Below are 20,587 nucleotides of genomic sequence, written 5' to 3' on the forward strand. Positions count from 1 at the left end.
AGCCTGGGCTACATGATCAGAGGGCTCCTCTATGTCTCTTTTCATGTAGTCCAGGGAGGTACGTCTCAGGTCATTCACACCAGCATGTACAATGGCGGAGTCATATTTGTATTTGCTTTGGAGTGACCTGAGTGCTTGCGTTGTGTCGGATCCTAGCACCTGACAGGCAGCTCACTGTGACCTTCTCTTTATTCAGCCTGGTGAGCGGGACGTCAGTGTGTCTGACAATAGAGTCACCTATAACAAGAGTATCAGGTGTGTTATTCAGCCTTAAGGGCTGTGGCTGCTTGGCACACTGACTTTGTGGGTTATGTGTTGTGTGTGTTTTGTTTTGAGGTAGCGTTTGCTTGGATGTCTGCTTTGGAGGTCTCTGTTGCTTAGGTAGATTTTTATTTAGAGCCTCCGAGTATGTTTTTGTGTATTTATGTGTTTGGTTGATGTGGTGGGACTATGTGATACTGGAATTGTGTTGTGTGAGGTTACCTTCTCCTCCTGACTGATTACACCAGTTTTGAGATGAGAGAGCTCAGCCTCCAGTTTGGCTAAATAGTTGCATCTCTCACATATATTTGAACCTGTTTGGAGGAGGAGAGGGTTGTCCGTGTACATGAGACAGTTGTAACATTGCCTCAAAATTCCCAGATTCACCAGCTGGACTGGAGAGGAAACCATTGACTGACCTTTGGACATGCTAGAGTAATAGGGAAACTGAATTTAAGATGGACCAATAGAGGAAAGGGTAATCGTAGAGAGTATAAGAGTAAGTAGTGCTTATGGTTTAATAGTGCTAACTTGTAGGATTACTTAATTGGACCAGTGAAGGGCCTTAGAATGAGAATATGGTGTATATCAGTGCATTCAGTATATTTTGTGCTATTTTGCAGTAGCTCAGAGCATATGTGCGAGTTGCCACTTAGATTCTTGATATAGCTAAAGAAGGCTTTGTGGTTATCTTTCGAATCCTTGGCTATTTTTCTTTCGAAGTTAGCCTTGGAGGATTTTATGAGGGACCTCAGTTTCTTACTGATACTGATCAGGGATGTCTTTCCTTCTTGGGATTTACTTTTTTTCTGAACTAGTTTCCTCCTTCTATTGTATAGCCTTGTTTATGGCAAGGGTCCACCAGACTGGTTTCCTTCTCTTAGGGGAGTGAATCTTGGTTTTTCTAGGGATGGCACATCCATGCATCCTTGTAGGTGCTTAGAGTGTATTTGTAAAGGTTTCTGCATCTTGGGCATCGTTATCCTTTAGCGTGGGGGCTTTGAAACTTACCACCTCTGTCTTAAGTAAGGTGAAGTTCATATACTTAAAACTTAGTTCATTATTCAGTTTTTGTTCAGTTATTTCAATTAATTCAATTAGTGACTGATAGTAACAGTATGTAAGTGGAAGCTCCATTTCAAATATGTATACGTCTGAGGAAGCAGTGGGACACACTGCGAAAGCGATTACGTTTTATTCTCTGTTCTTTGTCGAATAAATAGTATCTCTGTTGAAGCCATTGGTTGGACTTGCATCCCACTTCTTTGTTGTTGATATATTCTATATATGTTTTGGTTTGCAAGCCTTTATCCAGATCTACAAGGAGCTTCTTGTCTGGATTCCACTTGTTTTGCCTTTGTACCTAGGACCATTGGCAGAAAAGCACCTGGAAGAGGGTATGAGCTCAACAATTGAAAATGGAGAAGGAGAAGAGCGTTTCTCTACTAGAACATGTTTACACGAGTCTCTTAATAGAACTGTTAATCCACTACTACAGGAAAGACCAACAGTGAGTAGCAATGTGGAACTTGAATGTGGCATCAATCTAGATACCCTGAGAAGCAAAATGAACTGCTTAGAGGATTATTCGTTCAAATGAAATAAACTACAAATGCAGCGTTCTTACTTTGAAGCCTGCTTGTCTGCAAAGGACATACCTAGGGGTCTGCGCATTCTCAGGATGCCCACATATGGGCATATACCCTGATTTGCTGTCAGAGTGGCAAAAACTGAATAATGAACTGAGTTTTAAGTATATGAACTTTATTATAGCGTTCTTTAAACCGGAAGAAGACGAACTGGTGGGCAAGATCATGGATTTACAAAAACAACTCTATGCCGACTTTCCAGATGCTTTGATAGACATCAAATTGGGAATGTGATGGATTCACTAACCCTTTTTGAGAAAAGAGCCATGCAATATAAACTGAATAAGCTCAAGCGAGAAGAGAAAGATTTTATGAATGGCCATGTGTTCACATGGCTGAAAGAGGGCATTAGAGCCAATCAGCAGCTGGCAGCGACGTTAGTGCACAAGAGAACAGCAAGGAATTAACTTCAACCAACATATTGCCTCAAGTCATGAGGAAATGTCCCCATTACAACAGAAATTCAACAGCAGTCCCAGATTCCACACAACAGGAGGATGAGCTAATGGGGGCTAAATGCAAAATGACACATGCATCAGTGCCACAGACAGCTGTAAACATAATCGAAACTTGGAATATCAATATAGATCGACTAATTTCATCGATAGGGCTCAATAGGCCAAGTTCCATCAGTTATCCTTTACCCATAGCCACGAGAGAGACCCAAATGAGAGGCAGATTGCAGAGCAGAACAAGGGGAAAGAGGAAACACGATTAGAACATGCACAACAGCACACACACAAAGAAGATGTGGTCAGGCAACAGGAACTTTTAGTTTGTAATATTTCTTCGTGTACTAAGTGAGAATGAGCATCGTGTACTGGAAAGGGGTCTATCATTTATTCCACAACAATCAGATATATATTAGATTTAAAATGTTTCATGAGAACAACTATGTTGAAAATCATGTACAATGATAATGGCCTGAGTGATATGAATCCTGATGTGCAGAACGAGTGAAGTCTATGTAAACCTAGTACCTTTATTCCCATGAACCATCCTGTATTAAATGTACATGAAAAGCTATGTACTGAAGCCTTATATAACACATTTTACAATGCAACATCTGATGGGGGGGGACTAGCAGACATAAAAAATTTGATGGATGAAAGGTTCTATAAGAATAGTATGGAAGATATGATTTGTAAAGATAAATCATATAAAAATATCAGAAATAGATACAGTAGGTATACAAAACAGAGTTAGAAACATACTACAAGACTGTTTAGCGTTGAGAGTTTTAGATTATGAGCTATATCAGTATCTTGTCATGGACAAAGCATTGGTCCTGGTCATGCAAGGTATGCCGAAAGTAGATAAGGATCCATTGAGTCCACCAATGAGACCCATCGTCTCAAGCAAGGGATGGTGTACCAAACCCATATCTATATATCTGGAAAAGGTCATGAGACGTCTGGTTGACCAAAACCAATATATCTTAAAAGATTCTAAGAATTTCCTAGTAGGTCTATTTGAGTTTTGTACCACAAATGGAAGCTTTACTGCCTACACTATGGCAAGTCTTGATGTTCAATAACTATTCAGTGATTCCCAATCAGCAGGACATATATATGTTAAGGTGGTTTTTGGTCAACCATTGGGAGGGAACATGGCACAGAAAGAGTTGGTAACACTGCTAATGGAGCTTGTTCTTGAAAATAATGCCTTCATTTTTTATGACCATATATATCTTCAATTAGATGGCGTAGCTATGGGCACACCCTGTGCCAATAGCTACGCCAACATTGTTATGGCCGTATGGGAAGATGAACATATATTATAAAAGGCAGATTCAACAGCCACATTAAGTTCTATAGGAGATCTGTGGATGATCTTTTGTTCATATGGGAAGATACTGAAGATGAATTAGCCGAATGCTTCAGCTTTTTGAATAACATGTCTAGCTTTCTAAAATACACTGTGAAGAGTTCTATCATGCTATTAGACTTTCTTGACATCAAAATCAGTGTCACTGAGGAAAGCAAAGTCACTACTGGTGTACACAGGAAAGACTGTTATAGAAATGCATATCTCCATAGAACAAGCATGCACCCACAACATGTGTTTGATAATATTGTAAGGGGGAAAGGGATGAGATTATGTAGGTTGTGTGTGGATTCTGAAGATTTTGATACTTAAATGTCTAGCCTACAAGACAAGTTTGTACAGAGAGGATATCAACAGAGGAAAGTGAAGAACATAATAGAAAAAGTTAAAGATGATAAAGGTGAACAAGGGAAACCTTATTTCTCGAGAGAGTGGTAAGAGGGTTGACTAAGAGAAAAGGTAATAAAAAACATAGGATGTCTTTGAAATATGCTAACAATGTACGAATAGCCACTAATATATTCAAGAGATATTGGTCTATTTTAACAGCGGACCCAGAAATTGAAGCAGTTGTAGGTACTAGGCCTAATTTTGTGTATAGGAATATGACTAACATTAAAAGGCAGTTATGCTACCCCAGATTTAACAACATGAACCAAGATAGAGAGGTTAGGGCATGTGGTAAATGTAATTTTTGCCAATTTATTGATACGTCAAAACAATATCAGCATCCAGATTTAAACAGAACCTTTTGGTTCAAAGCAAATGGGACATGTGGCACAGAGCACATAGTGTATCTGGCTTCCTGTCAAATCTGTCAAGCCTTCTATGTAGGCAAAACTGATAGAAAATTTAAGCATAGAATTAGGGAGCACTTGTATGACATTCACAAGCAGGTCCTGACAAATGCGTTAGCCAAGCATGTGAAGAATACCACAGAACAAAATAAATTTAATTTTTTTTATGATTGAAAATACTAAGATAGATAGTAGTCAAGGTGACGTGGGAAATAGAACAGAAAAGTACAGTTTTGTACCTACCATAAATGTAGATGTTCGAAGATCCACATTGCTGCAGTCCTAACACTTGGGTAGTCCGCTGTCCTCGGTCGGCCCGAATATCAGAGTATAAGGCTGACGTCGGTCAAGGCGCATTTGACTGACATCAGAACGTCAGGGTACAAATGCGCATGACCGACGTCATATCCTCAGTCTTTTCTTGCCCCAGATGTCAGAAGACCCTAAAAAGAAAGGTCAAAACCCATAGACAACAACCAAACAACCAACCAACCTAACACAAAACTATGTACAATATATACAATATACCATATACCTCAGCTTGATAACCCAGCCCACACAACCGCCTCAAACTACAGAGGGGAAGGAGGGAGGGATTGGACTGCAGCAATGTGGATCTTGAACATCTACATTTATGGTAGGTACAAAACTGTACTATGTTCTTCATCTCACATTGCTGCAGTCCTAACACTTGGGTAGAATCCCAAAGCAGAGGTAAGGGAGGATGGCTAACTATAGTGAAGCAGGCGCTGCCAAAATGCCCTGCAATACAGCAGTGGCAAAACCAGCCCTGGATTTAGAGTACAGTGGAAGGTGGTAATGCCTAGAGAAAGTATGCACTGAACTCCAAGTAGCTGCCTCCAAAATATCCTTAGTTGCCACCCCTCTCAAAAAAGCTGTTGAAGTGGGCAGTAGCCCTAGTGGAATGAGGCCTAATCCCAGCTGGAATCTCTTTGCCATGATGGGAATAACAGAAAGCAATGCAAAACCCAATCCACTTAGAAATAGTTTGTTTTGACACGGGCTTGCCCTGAGAACACAAAGCAAAAGAAACTAATAACTGCTGAGACTGCCTGAACCCTTTAGTTCTGTCCAAATAATATCTCAACTGCCTGTGTACATCCAAAGTGTGCAAAATCTTTTCCCCTTTATTTTGGGGATTTGCATAAAAAGTAGGCAAATGAATAGTTTGGTTTAAAGCCACACTAGAGACCACTTTGGGCATAAAGGAAGGATTAGTGCGTAAAGATACCCTATCCTTATGGAAAATCAAGAAAGGCTCAACTGCCATAAGGGCCTGCAATTCAGAAACCCTTCTTGCAGAGGTAATGGCCAACAAAAAAGCAGTCTTCCATGACAAATATTTCAACTCAGCAGTAGCTGCAGGCTCAAAAGGTTGTAGAGTGAGTTTCTCCAACACAAAATTGAGATCCCAAGCAGGAGTAGGAGCTCTTGGGGGTCTTATATTCTTTGCCCCTCTAAGAAATTGCTTGAACAAAGGATGAGAAAACAATGGTGGGTCACAGTCGTAGTGAGCTGAAATTGCTGCAGCATGAATCTTAATAGAAGAGAAGGACAAACCCTTGTCCAATAACTCAGTAAGATATTGAAGAGCCACACTTAAATTAGGCTCAGAAACATCCAAATCTTTTGCTGCACTCCAAAATAAAAATCTCTTCCATTTATCTGCGTACACTTTCCTTGTACTAGGCCTTCTAGCTTCCAAAATCACATTCAAAACTTGTTGTGGAAGATGAGACCCTTTATGGTTCAAAACAGAATATGCCAGGCTGTTAGGTGAAGAGAGTGAAGTTTGACATTGAGCAAATGACTGTCCTCCTGGGACAACAGGTGTGGAATCAAAGGCAAAGGCCATGGAGGCTTCATTACTAGACTTCTCAGTAATGGGTACCAGTGCTGTCGAGGCCAATCTGGAGCTATCAAAATCATCCTTGGCTTGTCCTGTCTGACCTTCAGAAGTACCTTTGGGAGGAGAGGCAGAGGTGGAAAGGCATATACATGAAGATTTTTCCAACTGAAAGAAAGAGCATCCACTTTCCAAGCTGTGGGATGAAACCTTTTCGTGCAAAACTTTGGCAGCTGGTGGTTTAGTGGAGAAGCGAACAGATCTATGTCTGGAGTTCCCCATGACACTGTCAATTTCTGAAATACATGAAGATCCAGTTTCCACTCGTGGGGATCCATGATTTGCCTGCTTAGTACATCTGCTAAGGAGTTCTGTGCTCCCGGCAGAAACCTTGCCTGAAGATTTAGTTGCAAACTGAGAGCAGTCTCCCACAAAATCATTGCCTGCCTGCATAGAGGATAAGAATGTGTTCCCCCTTGCTTGTTGATGTACCACATGACAGTTGTGTTGTCTGTTAGAATCAACACCTGCCCTGGAAGAAGTAAATCCTTGAAAGCTATTAATGCAAACTGGACTGCTAACATCTCCTTCAAGTTGATATGTAGATGCTGTAGTCTGACAGGCCACTTGTCTTGTATCCACTTTCCATTTAGATGAGCTCCCCAAGCTTTGTCTGAGGCATCTGTCGTTAAAATCTGACTCGCCTCTGGCCGGGTCACAGAGAGTCCCTTGTTTAGGTGACATTCCTGAGCCCACCACAAAATTCCTTTTGAATGCAAGGTATTATATGAATGACAGTGTCTAGATCTTGGCAGTGCTGTGTCCATACATTTTTGAGATACCATTGCAGCTTCCTCATATGCAGTTTGGCATTGGGAAGCACCAGAATACAAGATGCCATGAACCCTAAGGCTTGAAGGACTGTCCTTGCAGTCAGCCCGGACTGAAGAGATAGTTGATGGAAGTACAAGGAAAGATTCTTTTGTTTGTCCGGGGTTAAAAAGGCCATCTGGGATGCTGTATTCAGTCTTACACCCAGAAAGCACATGTCTTGAGAGGGTACTAGACTGGACTTTATTTCGTTCACAGAATACCCCAGGCATCTTAGCACTGCTATCACATATTCCAAATGCTGAAGAAGCTTGTCCTTCCCTTGAGCCAGAATCAGGCAATCGTCCAAATAAGGATAGATCTGTATTCCTTTTAGCCTGAAGAAAGCTATCACTGGAGCCAGAACTTTCGTGAATACTCTGAGCAGTAGATAAGCCAAAGGGCAATGCAGAGAACTGATAGTGAGAAGTCCCAGTCCAGCGGAGATATTTCCTGCAACTTAGCCTGATAGGAACATGGAGGTAAGCCTCCTTGAGATCCAAAGTTACCATCCAGTGATCCTTGCCCAGCAAAGGTAAAAGCTGTTGTAACGTCAACATTTTGAACTTGGGAATGTCCAGATAAGTGTTGAGGATAGATAAATCCAAAATTGGTCTCCACGTGTTTCCCTTTTTTGGTACTAGGAACAGGCGAGAATAAAATCCTAGGCCCCTTTCTGACATAGGAACCGGCTGTATGGCCCCTAATTGGAGTAACAGAGAAATTTGCTTTTGAGCCTCTATTCTTTGTTGAGGAGGAATGTCTGGCATGCCTTTGAAAGGAGGCAAGGTATGGAAATAAAACCTGTAGCCGTGGTGTATGATATCCAATACCCATCTGTCTTGGGTAATTAAACTCCAATTTTCTTTGAAAAGTGCCAACCTTCCTCCCAAAGGTGCTGCCAGGCGAGAAGGTTCTGGCAGCTGAAAAGGTAGGTCATTGGGTCTGCTTACGAAAGGACTGACCCCTGCCCTCACCGAAGACTGTGCAGGAGAACTCCCTGTTCTAGGCCTGAAAGAGCCCTGACCTCTGCCCCTGCCACGTCTAGATCTACCCCTAGACTGGGAATCATAAGAAGGATACGTCCACCCCTTAGTAGGCCAATTTCTACTAAACTTAGGAGGCTGAACCTGCAAGAAATCTTTAACAGTCTGCATAGACTTAGCCTTGTCCTCCATTTTCTTTAAAACTGCCTCAACAGGAGAACCAAACAAGACATCAGATTGTAAAGGAGCATCCAAAATCCTTGTTTTAACATGGTCAGATAAATTCTGATCCCTCATCCAGGCATGCCTGCGAAGAACTGACCCAGTAGCAGCCACCTAGGCGAGGCCTGTACAGCATCAAAACCACATTGCAAAGAATGCTTACCAACCTGTTCAGAAACATGCACTAAATCCTGTAACTCTTTACAATCAATACCTTCCGCCAGAGCATCAACCTTAGACTTCAATTGTGAAAGGAGATAATTTTGATATTTCAACATGTGAAACTGGCAATTCAAAGCTCTCATGGCTAGAGTGGAAGAAGTATAAACTTTCTTGCCCCACCTATCCAAGGCCCTGGCCTCTTTATCTGCAGGAACTGGATTCTTGACAACAGAAGCCTTAACACCCTTAGGCCCCTGGCTAACTTGGTTTCTGGGTCTGCCCTAGGACTCTTAAAAGATACTTATGAGCTTCAGGCACCCTGTAATACCTATCTGGCTTAACAGGCGCAGGAGGCAAAGAATCAGGATTCAGAGAAGCCTCTGCAAAGACATCTTCCACCACATTCAGAACAGGAGGAATAGCCAAAGGCCTATGCTGGGGTAAAAACAAAAATTCCCTAAGCCTTTTCCTGGAATCAGAGAAATCCTGACCTTCCCATTTAAAATGCTCTCTCATGGAATGAAGAGTCTCTGAAAAAGAAAAATCCTCAGGAGGAGAAGCAGAAGGAGTAGAATCATCCACATCAGAATCAGAATAAGGAGAATACTCCTGCAAGTCTTCAGCCGAAGACTCAGACACATCCGAAGCCTGCTCATAATCCCCCAACACTGGATCCATCCTAGGCCTCTTATCAGGAGGGGGCATAGAGCCTCTAATTAAAGTAATTAAATCTTCTGCCATTTTAAGCATATGCTTCTTGGGCACAGAACCTGAAGAACTAGGAGTGACACCCACAGAAGCTAAACTAGACCTGCCCTAGGAGAAGCCTTGGAGGCAGAAGAGAGCGCCTACCCACCTTAGGAAGGGAGGGGAGTACAGTTACCGGATAAGCCCCTACAGCCTGACCTGCCTCCTGGGAGGCCACATCCTGTAAAGTAAAGTTTCTCCCTGGGACTCCAGAGGCCTCCGTCGGAACCACCGGTTCCACTGGCGCCTCTAAAGAACCGGCGTCGGTTGGACTCCTCTAACCTAGGTTTGACTGCCTTGTCTTTACGCTTCTTTGAGGAAGCGGCGCGGGCATCCGGCGGCATATTATAATTACAGCGCTTCCCAAAGACCAACCTGGCACAATCTAATCTTGGCAATAGTGCGTTTATTGAACCTAGCACAAAGCGACACCCAACAACGTCGTGCTCAGGTCCCAAACAAGGTATACACAAATTATGGTAATCCCTATGCGGTATCTGTTTCCCACAAGAAATACAGTTATTCACTTTTTCTGACATCCGGTAAATCACTGAGGCAAGAAAAACCAAAATATTCCAGCGGGTACTTAACCAACTCTGACTTCGGTCTGAAACTCCGAATTCGAAAAATTTCAGAACGCCGAACGGCACTTGCAACACTGCTTCTGCATTGGACCATGCGGCAAAAAAGACTGAGGATATGGCGTCGGTCATGCGCATTTGTACCCTGACGTTCTGATGTCAGTCAAATGCGCCTTGACCGACGTCAGCCTTATACTCTGATATTCGGGCCGACCGAGGACAGCAGACTACCCAAGTGTTAGGACTGCAGCAATGTGAGATGAAGAACATCCAACAAAACCAAATGGATAGTTAGGCTCAGAGCTGACTCTGGGAAGGGTCTGAATGATAAGGTCCCTGTTAAGCCTACTTTAAAGAGTAGACCCCTAAAACACTAATGCATATTCAGTACATTTCTGGGATTGTTATGTTTTACATATGTAAAAAGGGGAAGGGGGTGAGATACAGTCCTTTTTATATGTATTATAGCTTGTTAGAGTTAACATATACATTTTTTATGTACATTGTATATATTTTATGTGGATATTTATATTGTTTTGTGTTGTATATTTTTTAGAATACTGAAGTGCTTTAAGTACATTAGAAATATTTTTATCAGAATACATGGGATCCAACATGCTGTTTTTGATCATGCAGTATATGACTTTAAGAAGAGAATGCATGGAGAAGGTGCTTTCAATTACATACTGTTACTATCAGTCACTAAGTGGAAGCTCCATTTCAATTATGTATACGTCTGAGGAAGCAGTGGGACACACTGCGAAAGCGCTTACATTTTATTCTCTGTTCTTTGTCGAATAAATAGTATCCCTGCTGAAGCCATTGGTTGGACTTGTATCCCACTTCTTTGTTGTTGATACAGTTAAACATCCCAATGCCAGGTTTTTCTTTACAATTATAGATAAGATCAAAGGCAGTAGATCTAAAACTGCTGGTTGGCATGAGATTTTAAATCGGATGGAGAAAAAATGGATTATTAAGTTAGGAAGTCTGTTTTCTCCAGGTTTGAATGAGCACCTTTAAGAAATTTAGGTGATTGACATTAGGCTTGATTGCCACACTTATAAATAGAGGGACTTTTTCTTCTGTCTTTTTTTCTGTTATTTTTTATGTTACACTGAAGAAGGCTTTGTTGTTATAGCCAGAACCAGTCTGGTGAAATATTCACTCTATGGAATAATGTACTTTTTAGCACAAACTTTAAATACATTATAATGTGCTATATACCACGGTCTGCTGGTCATTGACAATATGACAAATGGTTATGCCCTTGTTCCTCTCCAGACTAACAAGCTATTGCCCCAGTCGTACCTAGGCCTCTCAGCCTCTGCCTAACCCAAAACCATAACCCTATGTTTATTATTGTATGTATATTATAGTATATATTATTGTGTAACAACATCAATAAATGGACATGTATCCAGTTGGACTAGCCCGGTTAACAAATGTAAAATAAAATAAAATAAATAAATAAATAAATGTCTATACCCTGGATTTTCCTGGTAAGGAACCTTTTGAGGCATTCCAACTGCTGATTTTTTTCTGGTCAGGTACATGCCTGAGAGGGCATTATACTCACTGGTGGGTCTGATAAGGGATGAATAAAGTAGCACTGTGACTTCTTTGGACCTGGATGCCATACCCTTACTTATAAGTTGGGCAAGACAGAATGATTTTCTTACTACCTTAGCCCACATGGTCAAAGGCCATATTACTATCTACACATGTTCCCAGATCCCTGACTACTGGGTTAACTCTTAGGGTTGTCTTATTGATGGAGTAATTAGTCTGAGTGGCACTTTTCTGAAAAAGCACTATAATGAATTTCTTGGCATTGATTTTTTTATCTGCGACTTTGGCAACTGCCATTTGTCTGAGATAGACCCTCTTGTAAGATGTCTGTCTCATGGGGGAATCTATGACAGCTCGAAATTTGCAGTAATCTGTGAACTTAGTCAGCCAAAGGCCCTTGACACTAGACTTTACCACCAAGACGTAGATGCCAAATAGGACCAGTCCCAGCATGAAGCCCTGAGGTTCCCTGCTGATTACCCATCTTTTAGGGATGGTGGTCTAACCCATCCTGATTTCCTGGGTCCTGTCTATACGCCAGCTGGCAATCCAGTGAGTTAAGTAGGGTTTATGCTCAGTTTGGTGAGTTTGTTAATTATACCTGACAGGAATACTGTATCAAATGCCTTAGCCAGGTCCAGGTAAGCAGTATGCACCATCTTCCCCCTCATCTGTTGCCTTGGTGATCCTCTCAAACTAGTACACCAGGTGTAGTATGCATAAGCTTCTCTTGATAAAGCCAAACTGGGTTGGGCCCAATGTCTAAAGTTTGCCTGTGTCTTTGTTGATCCTTTCAATGATAACTTGTTCCATGGATTTGCATATTAGTTGATGGTCCTCCCTTGTGAAGTGGGATAACTGCTGCAGTCCTCCATTATCAAGGTACAAAGCCTGTCTTGAGGCTATAACTGAAAAGTGACTCAAGTAGTCCTGATAGGTCATGTTTCAAATTATTTAGGAGGCATCCTGGAATATTGTCGGAGCTCATTAAGGCTTTATTTTGCTTTTAGTGAGTGCTGCCAGGACCAACTCCCTGCAAATAGTTTTGAAGGGATGGGTCATGCTAGTAGGGATTTCAACTGGGGAGGAGGGGGGAGTGGAGGGGGTTGATGTTTAAGCGGAATTTGTCATCCAGAAGATTCACTATGTCACTCTGCTCAGTGAAGGTGGCACCATTGACCACTGCTGTGTTCTGCCTTTGAGGTTACGGACATAGCTGTAGAAGGCCTTGTAGCTGTCTTTACCCTATGAGGCTATCCTGACTTTGTAATTGGCCTTGTCTGATTTAATCAACCCTCTTTGTTTCCTGTTTAGTTTGATTAGAGAGCTTTTATCATTATGGGAGTTGCTCTTCCTGATTTTAATCATGACTTTTCCCCTTTTGTTACATACTCTATTAAGGTCAGGATTCTACTAGTGTGGTTTGTTTTTGGCTTACTTCTAGTAGGTACAGCAGTCCCGATAGAGCCTTTACATGGGTGAACAATTCTGCATAGGTTGCTGTGCACTCTGGGTTAAGAGGGGTACTGAACTTGAACAAACTATCGCTTAATAGGAAGTATTTTCCTTTGGAATAGTTCCTAACTGTAACAGGGTTTGCTGGTATTACAGAGTTGATTGGTGAGGACCACGTCCAATACGTTTGAACCTCTGGCAGGTGTACACACTATCTGGTCTATGGTATTTATGTTAATAAAGTCCGGGAGTCACCATGTCTGTGTATAAGTGGCAGTGTATGTTTCCCAGTTTATAGAGGGGTAGTTAAAGTCTCTCATGAATGGGGTATTTGGTTTAATTATAAGTGCCTCCAGTAGGTCTTGGCACAAGCTATGGAATTCTCCAGGGCGTTAGGGCGTTATCCTGTTTAACCAACCTAGAGGTATACTCCTGCTAATGCAGATCGCGACTCCTCCACCTTCTGTCCCTGTCTGTGCAGCTGATGGTCTAATTGTGAGGAAGGCACTGAAGCCTTGCACTGCCCGAGCAATTTCTGCAGATTTAAACCATGTCTCTGTAATGGCACAGCTGTCTATATTCTCCAGAGTGAGGAGAGCTTATAGGGTGTGGGGTTTCTTGTTTGGGCTCCTAGCACTTATCATCAATACCTTTATGTTTCTTTGCGTTTTATTTGCTATGTTGGTAGATTTGTCAATTTGGCATTCTCTTAAAAAAGGCTCTTGGGGGTGGGGATGGGGGTGGATAAAGTTTTAGCCAGTATTCGGAAACCTAGGGAGGACAGGTGCAGGTCATCCTTAATAAAGCAATGTGGTTTGTTAACCATGTCCACCCATGCTGACAAATACTAAATCCCATTAGAAAGACACCAGAAACTAAGCAAATTATTAAAGTCTATCATCTTTTGTTTGTACTGTGGCATCATTCTTGGTTAAGATAGAATGCTGCTTACTGCAAGGCACATACCTGGCTGAGATGCATATTCCAGAGATCAATAACATCTCTCTTTATATAGTCCATGCAGGTAAGTCTTAGATCATTAACGACCATATGAACTATGACAGAAACATACTGTTACTGTGGTGTAGTGACCTGAGTGCATGCATAAGCAACTAACCATTATTATCTCCTTATTCAGTTTGGTAAGAAGTCATCTGTCTGCCATACAATGGAGTTTCCCTATGACAACAGCATGGGGTAATGTGTTTGCTGTCCTTATGGGTCTTGACTTTTTGACTCCACTGGTTGTAACTGTGTGTGTGATGTTTGGTATACATCTGGTAATTATTTTCCCCTAAGCAATAGGCTGATAATGGTATAGGGCTTCTACAATGCTATTTAATCTCTTCATGTGCTCTGCTTGTCATTTCTGAGTACTGGTCTGCTAAAAATCTAGGTACAAAAACACTCAAAGGTGCACCTGGCATGAAGCACAAGGGACATTACCAGGACTGTGGTCTTGTCCATGCCAAACAACGCAGGCCCACCAAATCAAGGGATCCCTTTTTAAACTCTGGTTCCTGTTTGAAGCCCCAACTAAAATGTCCTCTTATCAAATTCCAGGTGTCACCAAATTATACTTTTTCTAGTTAGGAGCCTGAATACAGGCTCCTCACCATGATTAACATATTCCACAAGGGACAATATCGAGGATGACTACAGTGGCCCCTTGGCACAAATGGTTAAGGCCATTCCTATGTCCAAGAAAACTAATGTTCGATTAGTGACACGGGCACAGGAAGGGCTGCAGTGGGAGGATGGTAGTGACAGTTCCAGGTACAAGGATGGGGAGGGAGGCAGCTTAGGCTCGCTGCAATAAGCAGCATAAAAGCCTAGTGACCTCCATGTTGCATACACAATGAGCTGCTTAGCTAAAGGCTGTGCATGCATGAAGCTCACATACACCTCCCAAGAGCAATGATTATAAAGTTAAGGCTCCAGCAAAGCAGTGGGAGTTAAAGCACATTCCTTGACAACAATATGACACAGCACCATGTTCCCAATCTCCTCTCCAGCCTCAGACATGGGTTAGGTTGAGCCCACAGGAGGCTAAGATATGGCCGGTAGACTGAAAATAAGGAAAGAACCTGGAGGCAGCTGATGGTCAGCTACAGGAAGGAAATTATAGTGCATGTGTGTGCGCAGGGGCACACACATGCACATATAATTGTGTAGGCCTTTCACTACAAGCTCTGATTCCAATGAGTGAGTCAGTACGGACTTCTTCCTTTCCTTTGAAGAGGGGATCCCCAAAACAAAAGGTTGTGAGGGCTATGAGTTAATCCTCTGCCATGCCACAACACACACTCCTCTACATTGCTCCTGTAATGAAAGACCAGTTGGGGCATCGCAACAAGACAGATGCCTAGGTTTCAGGTACAGGGACTACACTGTAGACAGTAAGCAAAGTCTCAATAATGCAAGACCTAATGAATTTTTCAAGCAGGCACTCCTAGTTAACATTTATTAAAATTGCTAGAATATTTAACAACTCACGCAGATCACATGGAGTAGACATCTTAGAGGACAGACATCCTTTGCTGCTGCCTGGAAACAGGTGCCCTAGCCCTGAGGTCTCAGAATCTCTCTTGGAGACCCACAAAGCAGCAGCCAAGCTGCGAATATCACAGAGTGCTTATGGAGGGGTAAGGACAGCCAGGGACTCCATAATACGTAAGACACATGACTGGGGGAAACACAAGGCATGTCTTGTCCAGTTTTGATCTCAGTAAGCTTCTGCCAGAACAATGGGGTCTCTATGATCCCATGCTCTCTGTCTGCAGAATCTTTAATGGTGATTTTATGGAGTTCCTCCATCTTTCATGTCTTCCTGGCTTGAAGACCCAAAAGAAGGTTTGCCAGGAGTAAGGCCTCAACCTATTTGACTCTAGGCAGGCCACTGAGTTTTCAGGATGCACTAACCACTCTTTTTTTTAAACGAGGTACAGTGTTCATAGGAGGAAATTTGGTGCTCCTCACTCAGACAAAACGGACACTATGAAAGGAAATTTTTTTGCAGTAGTTGTGTTCCGCATATGCACTTGCCAGAATGCTTCAAAGACCTCAAAAATTTAAAAAATATTTTACCAAGACTCAATAACTAATCAGTACACCACCACCAACAGTTTAAACCTAGATAAAAATTCCAAAACTAGGTAGTTTTTTCTGGAAGCCACATCAAAAAGGTTCACAAATCAGTGGAATGATGACTATTTGTGGCAAAAATAACTCAGTAATGCCACAAGCTTCTTTTCTTCATAAACTGCAACTCAGTCTGATGCATATTGAGAATACAATCATGGATGTCCATAATGAATTCTATATTAGTTGGACTGGAAGGCAGAACATTTAGCTTTCAGCAAATTCTGTGAAAAAGGAATAACACTGCAGCAGTGATCCCTAAGATGATAGTCAATGATATGAACACAAGAATGACTACTTTCTTCTTGGCTTTTCCTCCAAGAAGTTACTTTTGGTGCACTGACAAAAGGTCAGGTGTTCTTACTAAATGTTTTGGCAACACTTCAGGACTATCTTGTAATAGGAGCCTAAAAGCAGCATGTGTAAATGAAGCACATCTTCTACTGGGCAATTTTTGATCACATTTTGAAATGTGATGACAACTGTTATGATGTAGAAGTCATTTGGGCAATTAACAATAATACTCTAAGATAGGGTTACCACCTGTCCCACTTTGCGAGGGACAGTCCCTCTTTGAGCAGTTGTGTCCTGCAAAAAAATTGAAAAAATGGCAAATGTCCTGAGATTTTAGGACAAAAATATTTCCTATATTTTATGTAATAGTTGCATAAAACAGTTATTCTGTATCTAAAACACCTAAATGTTATAAGAAACAGAATAAGCAACTAAAATACTACAAGAATAAGCTTTTATTAAGGCAAAAAAGTGAAGTTCTGTCATTTGTACTGGCCTTGAGTATGTTTCGCCCTACGAAATCTGACATTTGTCCGAAAAATGACCCACTTTGGGCATTTGAAAACATGGCAACCCTACTCCAAGAAAATAATTACTAGATTTTAAATGACAAAAAGAACAATATCAGAGTAGTAGAACTAAAGACCACTGAATACAGGTAAAAGCTTCAAGGAGGTGATGGACAGGGACTCCAAAAGAGATGTTTTCTTATCAAAAACACAAAAGCATATCTGGAAGAGATAATCTAGATGAACTGCATGTAAACATACTGCCAAACCAGCAGCATCTGCTAGACGGGTATACAAGGTTATCGGATTCTTTCTGCAAAAAAAGTTGTGAGCTTAAGAATCACGAAGAAAAGGATATAACTTCAGGGAATGCAGGAGCTGTCTACTTGCTATATTTAATCAGTGGGCTTCAAAGTTTGAACTATCCACCATAATTATTTTTCTTCAGTTTAAGCACCTAACACATCTGCATTTATAAAGCACTACAGTATATTCCAATTTCAGACAAGGTACTCTTCTCACCTTCAGTGTTTTAGTACTTGAAGCAACCATCGTGTCACAGAGTTTCTTTAAGCCTTCATGGGTAATCTGATTAGATGAAAGATCGAGTAGCCTGAGGTTGGGCATGGTGCTCACTGTAGCCCACAGTTCCTCCATGACGTCATCACTAATGCAGTTGCCTGAGAGAATAAGCTGTTGAGTACTTGTCTGTAGTTTTAAGGCTCGCAGTATGGGGGTCAGATCATGACTTCGGAGACACAGACCATTCAGGCTGAACTGAGTGCTGTTCTGCTGTTCAGTTATCTTCAGTACCAGCTGATTTGGGGCTGAAACAAAAAATATAAAGAACTAAACATACTCTATCCTGACACAAAGCAAAGTTAAGTGAGTGACTGAAATAAGAAACTATTCAACTACTGATACTTCAGTAAAGGGACAAATAAGCAAAAGAAATAATGCTATCAAGCTAAGGACAAAATAAAGTCATTAGGTGGCTGGATATGATCCAAAACTACTGTAGGGCAAGGAAAGAAAGGGAATAGTAGCCAAGATATAGAACTAACAAATGGAAATTAGCAAATAATAAATAAATTGGGATAATCCAACAGGGCTAAAAGAAACTTTTTCAATGGAATTTCAAGGAGAAAAGCTCCACAGTTAGCAATTAACAACATACATTACAAGTAAGAACAACAGCACCTGAACAGGTAACATATGGGAAATGTGGCTAAAAGATCTATCAGAAAGAACAGGAATTTAAGAGTGACAGCAGCTGAATCAAAACTGGTTAGAAAAGTCATCTTTCCTTAATATCCATGCGCAGAAGAAAAAAAGACATTTTTTTACCATAAGATAAATCTGGATGGAAATGAATATGTGTGTGTGAGCACACAGAGATATCAGAGCAATGTACGTCCTTGTTTTCTGGATGTGGCCAGCAAGAAGTCCTTTTTGAAACAAAGATTAAATGCAAGTGACAAAAATGTTGGAACAAATATAAATTAATACTCGGTAAGGGTGCAAGTAGATCTTTAAAAGCATGTCAGAATCAAAAACTACATTATGAAATATGCAAAACAATTATACGTAAGCTGAGAAGGTGCTAAGTGAAAGTTTAAGTTACACAGGCACTGACCATAACTCATGATTATTCATGCATTAAAATTAGAAGATTCTTCAGTTCACAATTCACATTTCTGGAATGTACTCTTCAGCAACAACTTCACCATTTCCTCAATAAGACCACTGCTGCCAAAACTGGGAGCACGCTACACAATGTTAACAGAAAAACACTTCAAAAAGACCCGTCACCTCCAGTTTTGACAAAAATTCTTGACAAGAAAGAAAGGAGAATGATCTAAGCTCCATTAAGAACAAGCAAATTATTTCCAATGGGTTAAAGAAGCATAAGAGGCAAAGTTGTCAATATTACTGTTTTGATAATCACTGTTAAGTGAGCAATTACAGCCCCCTTCTTGACCCATTTAACAAAAACATATGTCAGTCTATTTTGGTGTAACCTCCCTACTATGTAACTTGTAATCTTTGTGCACATTAGACCAACTTTATCTCTTACTTTTTTATCTATTACACTCTGGCCATTCAAACTTTTACTCTTTTGCTGTTTAAGTTTCTAAAGTCTGTCAGCTTCATAACGTACGGTTTCTTTATTTGATAAACAACCATACACACACACACACACACGTGTGTGTGTGTGTGTGTGTGTGTGTGTGTGTGTGTGTGTGTGTGTGTGTGTGTGTGTGTATTTATATGGACCTAAGACGTTTGCTCAAGTAAGCAAACATCCGAATCCATAATAACCGAACACACTTGAACAAAAGTGCTTTTATCTCTTATTTCGTTAAAGCGTGTTACAAAAAAATAAATAAATAAAACACTACATTTACATTTTAGCTGGGGGCTTCGTCCCCCTGTACCTCCCATGAGGGGGGCTGTACCCCCCCACCCCCCTACTTTTATATTCTCCCTCCGAGACCGCACTACAGTGGGGAAAAGGGAAATTTCCCTTACCCGCACCGTAGTACAGCCTCAGCAACAGGCATACTTACGCGAAAGTGCTTCTTCAGTGAAAAGCACTTTCGCGTAAGTATGCACAGCTGTTTGGGTTTCAGTCGTTTGCTCACTTGAGCAAACGTCCTAGATCTATATATATCCACCCAAAGGCTTTTTTATGTAAATAATATGTTGGGCCAGCCACGAATGAATAACTACATAAAGTCAACAAAATCGCAGACACCTTAGCAGACAGCAATGTCAGTTAAACCTTCCAATCTAACAATGTCAACAAATACTTTTCATAAAGGTTACATATGAAACCTCCAACAAAAATGTGTGAAAAATATCAAACACAAATAAGTAGTAAGTGAATGAATACTGAAAAATTCCATACCCAAGTATAATTATTTTGTACACTCAAACCAGTGAACAAACATAACTGATTTAATCCAGGCTGAAAAGCTCCACCCAGCTTTAGTATCCATTTCTGTTTAAAACTATCCAAACGGTCATGCTTTTTTGACAAACAAGTGATCTCTTTTAACTTTGTCAATACATATTAAAGAAAGTTTAGAAGTGTGATGAGATAAAATGTGTCTGTTTAGAGAACTACATTCTGTCTTGCAAGTAATATAACTAATATGGGTTGAAATACATACGTTTCATGGGCACATTATTTGCCCAACATAAAACGCACAAAAGACACTGTGAGATAAATGATCCAAGCTGTCTTGTATGTTATAAAATGTTGAAAAAATGTTGTGTTATAAAATGAGGGTGGGAAGCTGACATAGTGGTCAAGGTGGTCACCTTATAGGTACAAGGTGCAGGGCTTGATTCTCATATGGGGTAACTGGCTGGGCTTGAACTGTCCCACAAGAGCAGTTATCCTGGTACTAATTTATATTGGATAGGTAACTGGAAATTCAACCCAGGATTTCCACCTGTGTCCCTCCTGGACAGGGGTAAGTGTCTGCTTGAATCAGACACCCTTGGGAAAACTGGTTGAACTTGGCTAGACTTGTAAGGGCCCTAGGGCTGTTAGCCTAGTAACCTCCTATGAATATCATAACTTCTACTAGCACTGTTAAGATGTGAAAACATTTGCTGATGAACAAACTTGAACAGTT

The 20,587-nt window shown here is 41.0% G+C and overlaps 1 protein-coding gene across 1 annotated transcript in view; it reads right to left on the reverse strand.

Moving 5' to 3' along the window:
* Positions 1-20,587, reverse strand: part of TONSL (tonsoku like, DNA repair protein) — a 1,124,870-nt gene that overhangs the window by 193,758 nt on the left and 910,525 nt on the right. Inside the window, exon 21 of the mRNA XM_044066303.1 lies at positions 17,463-17,767. Within this exon, the coding sequence (XP_043922238.1) occupies positions 17,463-17,767 (305 nt within the window). The remainder of the gene's footprint in view (positions 1-17,462; positions 17,768-20,587) is intronic.

This window comes from Protopterus annectens, chromosome 3.part1, assembly GCF_019279795.1.
Source record: "Protopterus annectens isolate FY-2018-M chromosome 3.part1, PAN1.0, whole genome shotgun sequence".
Taxonomy (NCBI): Eukaryota; Metazoa; Chordata; order Ceratodontiformes; family Protopteridae; genus Protopterus; species Protopterus annectens.